This window comes from Sinocyclocheilus anshuiensis, unplaced genomic scaffold (assembly GCF_001515605.1).
Source record: "Sinocyclocheilus anshuiensis isolate Anshui unplaced genomic scaffold, SAMN03320099.WGS_v1.1 scaffold280, whole genome shotgun sequence".
Classification (NCBI taxonomy): Eukaryota; Metazoa; Chordata; class Actinopteri; order Cypriniformes; family Cyprinidae; genus Sinocyclocheilus; species Sinocyclocheilus anshuiensis.
In genome coordinates, this window is record NW_015558575.1 from 265,960 (window position 1) to 270,764 (window position 4,805).

Here is a 4,805-nt window from a genome sequence, read left to right on the forward strand (position 1 = left end):
GAACCAAAGACTTAAACTACTTCAGTCTGTGTGCATTGAATTTATTTAATACACGAGTTTCACAATTTGAGTTGAATTACTGAAATAATTGAACTTTTCCATGACATTCTAATTTATTGAGATGCACCTGTATAGTTAGAGCTGAAATTCAACACTTAAACAAGCAAACAAAACAACAAAGAATAAAAGTTCAAATGTGCTAATTGTTCGACAACGTGGTTGAGGAGTATAATGTTCAGCCAGATTCAAATTATATTCAAATTCTAACTTGAATAAGTTAGTTAAAATAGTTTAGATTTGCTTCAGTCGCAGGAGTCTTGGGTTGATTAAATATACTTGGTTGGAGAAAACACAGGAATGGTCTTCAGGCTGGAGCTGCTCACCAAATCTTGACATCCTTAAGCTCTAGATCTCCCACAATCGCTATCACATCCACACAACTTAGATCCTGCACACGATGCTTGTAACTCAGCTGGTGGAGCCCGTTTACTGCCACTTTAAACTCCTGAGCTTCACACAGGATGATCATCTGCCATGGAAAAGCGTAAAGTCAGAGGTCACAGAGCAGATACCACTCAAAAACACAGCAAAAATGAATAAGATGCACACGCAGGAACTGATAAAATATCTAACCTAATCATGGCCTCCATCCTGCATTTTCAGAGATACACACCAAAACCAAGTCATCATTCAAGTCAACATGAATTGGCATTTGAAAGCCATTTAACTTGAAAAATGTCCAAATTAGGCAAAATGCCCAGTGGTGATTTTGGCCTCCATACAGGTATTACTTTACACATACTGTACTGAACTGGTATGTCCTTCGAATTAAAATAATTTACTTATTAATCAAAATTAGTTTTAATTATTAACTAATTAGAATCAGTAAAAATGTAACTCCTTAAAATGGTAACACCCATAAAATAGCATTTGGACATTTTTACAGCACGACGGGAAATAAATAGAACATTGCTGTAACATGCCGTTAATGTAACTAATTAACATTAAATTACTGCAGCATTTTACATTACTGATAATATTAGTCTTAAAGGGGTCCTATTATGCTCTTTTACAAAGTCTTGATTTTGTTTTGGGGGTGTACTAGAACAGGCTCTCATACTAGGTTGTTCGAAAAACACATTATTTTTCACATATTTTACATTATTACAACACCTCTCTCCCCAGTCTGGCATGAACGGCTCGAATAGTTCCTGGTTTAAATGAAGGCCCGCCTTCTGAAATACGAAATGTGCTGTGATTGGTCAGCTGGGCCAGTGTGTGTTGTGATTGGCTCCACTCGGCGCCTGGTCGGGAAATGTCACGCCCCTTACCATAGCCGCCTGCGAGCTTCAGTGTATAATTATTAGCAAATATTGCGTCAAAATCAAATCAATTTGAGCGCGATTTAAACCCAGATGATTGTAACCGCTCTAAGTTCACCTGTCTTGGGAAAGCTAGCGTGTCTCCGACATCGTGATAACACTCGTTGCCTTCTCTAGTGCAGCTCAACCAGGGCTCATCCCATTCGTCGATATTTGTGATATCACAAATCCCAGAAAATATGCCAGATGATTGTAACCGCTCTAAGTTCACCTGTCTTGGGAAAGCTAGCGTGTCTCCGACATAGTGATAACACTCATTGCCTTCTCTAGTGCAGCTCAACCAGGTCTCGTCCCATTCGTCGATATTTGTGATATCACAAATCCCGGAAAATAGCCGTTGTAGTCCAAACGAGTCGTTTGTTGTAGTTTTTGAAAAGTGATTTCTGTTAAATAAAATCTCCTTTTGAAGTGGACTTTGAGCTTTGTAACTTTGCAGATCTTTTTAATGCTCAAACAGCAACATTACAGACTTACTAAAGTTGAAAAAGTGAAAAAGCATAATAGGACCCCTTTAAAAGGTAGGGTAGGCGATTTCGGAGAGGCTAGCAATAGCAAGCTAGCTCTGAAAGCATAAGATCCCACCCTCCCTGCAAATCACTCTCCAAAGCCACGCCTCCTCCAGAACACATGAGCGCACACAGGTTAACCAGCGACATGATGGTGGAGGGTTGAATGCAACACTGTCAGATTACCTCGTGTCTCATTCACCGGTGAGAAAACACTACAGTTCAAAGCACATTATATTACAACAATAACGCCTTTCATTCTCACTCGGTCTACAATAGTGTAATGGAACGCACTGATGACGTTTCATGTCTGCGTGAACAGGGTGCACGGAGGTATGCAAATACATACATTGACAGGCAGGTAGGACAGCCTATCGTAGCTCTCGGGCCGAGGAATATGATTGGACGAACATTTTATGGTCCTGTGCCTTCCCACAGACGATATAAATACATGTAAACATATGCATTTATATTATATAAATACGTAACGCTAACCCTAACCCTAACCCTTTCAACCAGAATAACAAAATTTTTTTTTGAACCAAATCACCTACACTGCCTTTAAACAAAGCCTAAAAATCTATTAAAGAGACAGTTCACCTAAAAATGAAAATGTTGTCATCATTTACTCACCCTCAAGTTGTTCCCAACCTGTATAAGTTTCTTTCTTCTTTTGAACACAAAAGGAAGATATTTTAAAGAATGTGGGTAACCGAACAGTTGCTGGTCACAACTGACTTCCATAGTATGGAACAAATAAAAATACTATGGAAATCAATGGGGACCAGAAACTGCTTGGTTACCTGCATTCTGCTCCTTCTGTGTTCAACAGAAGAAATTCTTAAGGCATGGAACAACTTGAGGGTACATTTTCATTTTTTGGTGAACTATCCATTTATTGTGTAGCTAACAAGAAAAGTCATTTCAGACGTGAAGAAAGTTGTTACATTATGATGAAAGGTTACAAAGACAAGCATTTTTTCTCTCTTTGGAATAATATGAATTTAATGACCCGGGAATGGCCATTAAGAAAGTAAATACAGTTCATTTAGATTTCATGTTGACTTGAAATTTCAGCAAATGCTCTCATTTAGTGACAAACAAGGACTGATACCTCAAAGTATTGACTGGGTGAGAAGGGAAAGCTGGGGAGGGAAGTCTCCTCAACCCCCCAACAACCAGACAGGAAAGAGTTTCGAATGAAGGAACCAGTTTTGAAACGAGGGTTTAAGTGTAAAGCAATGTCCTCGGAGTTACTGATGTGCAGGTTTACAGAGAATCTGTGGGGATAACGGAAGAAATCGAAGACATCAATACATAATTTAATGAGAAATGGGTTAAAAATTACAAAAAGCATGTATTATATATTATATATCTAGAATATTCCAGTGGCATTCCTGATGGTTGTTTTCTTCTCATACCTCTCTGGGGAACCAGAGATCTGCCCCTTCACCATAATGGAATCTCCTGGACTCAGTCCTTTCGCAAGTTTGCTCTTAAATGGAAGACTCTGGAGCGAAAAAAGAAACACATCTGACAATGGTTTCAAATTCAGCACGACAAAGACAGCACAACCACCACAATAATTCCCAGCTATTACTCCCACGCTATTGCTATGCAGTCACTCAAGGCTGGAATACACAACACATCTTTTAACATCGGAACAGATTTTAAACCACTAGGAATCAAGACACTTGCCGACTTTGTAAATGGTTACAGAGAAAACCTGGGCATAACACACTAAATGACTGAGGATCACACACTAACACACTTTTCAATTCGTTCCTGAAAAAAAAAACGAAAAGAAAAACCCAGAAATGTGCATCTGAGGGACGCATGAAAAAAATGAAAGCAATATGTGTTCTGAAATTGACTCAAAATATCAAACATGTTTGAAATCCTCCAACTGGATGGAATCATAGGCTGAAGCTAAAAAGGTCTGTGCCAATCATCTATATGTGATTTTCTCTGAAATACCAGCTCGACTCGTCCAGATTGCAAATCGGGGAAAATCTGTGCAAAAGTTGGGTGGTATATTCCAGCGTTAAAGGGATAGTTCACCCAAAAATGAAAATGTGATGTTTATCTGCTTACCCCCAGGACATCCAAGATGTAGGTGACTTTGTTTCTTCAGTAGAACACAAACGAAGATTTTTAACTCAAACCGTTGCAGTATGTCAGTCATATAATGGAAGTGAATAGGAATCACGGCTTTGAGAGTAAAAAAAAAACATACACAAACAAAACCAAATTAAACCCTGCGGCTCGTGACGGTACATTGATGTGTAAAGACACGAAACGATCGGTCTGTGCAAGAAACTGAACAGTATTTATATCGTTTTTTACCTCTGATTTTCACCGCAATGTCCGAACTGTCCTGAGCGCTTTCAACAGCCGGCGCCTGACGCGTCGTCTTCTTCTTCTTGCTTTACGGCGGATCGCAGACTTATAAGTGCATTGTAAAGCAAGAAGAAGAAGAAGACACGAACGCGCTCAGGACAGTTCAGACATTGCAGTGAAAATCTGAGGTAAAAGACGATATAAATACTGTTCAGTTTCTTGCACAGACCGATCGTTTCGTGTCTTTACACATCAATGTATCGTCACGAGCAGCAGGGTTTAATTTGGTCTGAATGCACTGCAATACTGTATGATTGCCAAGGTGTTGCTAAGCCAGCTGTTAGGGTGTTATAGGTGGTTCCCAAGGCATTATTAGCTGGTCGTTGTGAAACAACTCAAATCACTTTAAGGAGTTACATTGTAACGTGCAAATTCACACACAGTGTCTCTTTAATTTGGCCAGGATTGCAAAGTTCCTGTCTTGATATGCAAGAAGGTTTAGAGAAAATATGAAATAAGCTCAATGTTATTATAGATTAAAAAGGGTTTTATAATTAAATACTTCTGAAAGGTCATC

The 4,805-nt window shown here is 39.1% G+C and overlaps 1 protein-coding gene across 2 annotated transcripts in view; it reads right to left on the reverse strand.

The window, feature by feature from the left end:
* Positions 1-360: 360 nt before the first annotated feature.
* Positions 361-4,805, reverse strand: part of lgals8a (galectin 8a) — a 10,450-nt gene continuing 6,005 nt past the window's right edge. For both annotated transcript variants that reach the window (XM_016475323.1, XM_016475322.1), the window contains 3 exons: positions 3,310-3,398; positions 3,003-3,168; positions 361-529 (listed from right to left, as the gene is read on the reverse strand). In XM_016475323.1, coding sequence (XP_016330809.1) covers positions 380-529; positions 3,003-3,168; positions 3,310-3,398 — 405 coding nt within the window. In that variant the 3' untranslated portion in view covers positions 361-379. The remainder of the gene's footprint in view (positions 530-3,002; positions 3,169-3,309; positions 3,399-4,805) is intronic.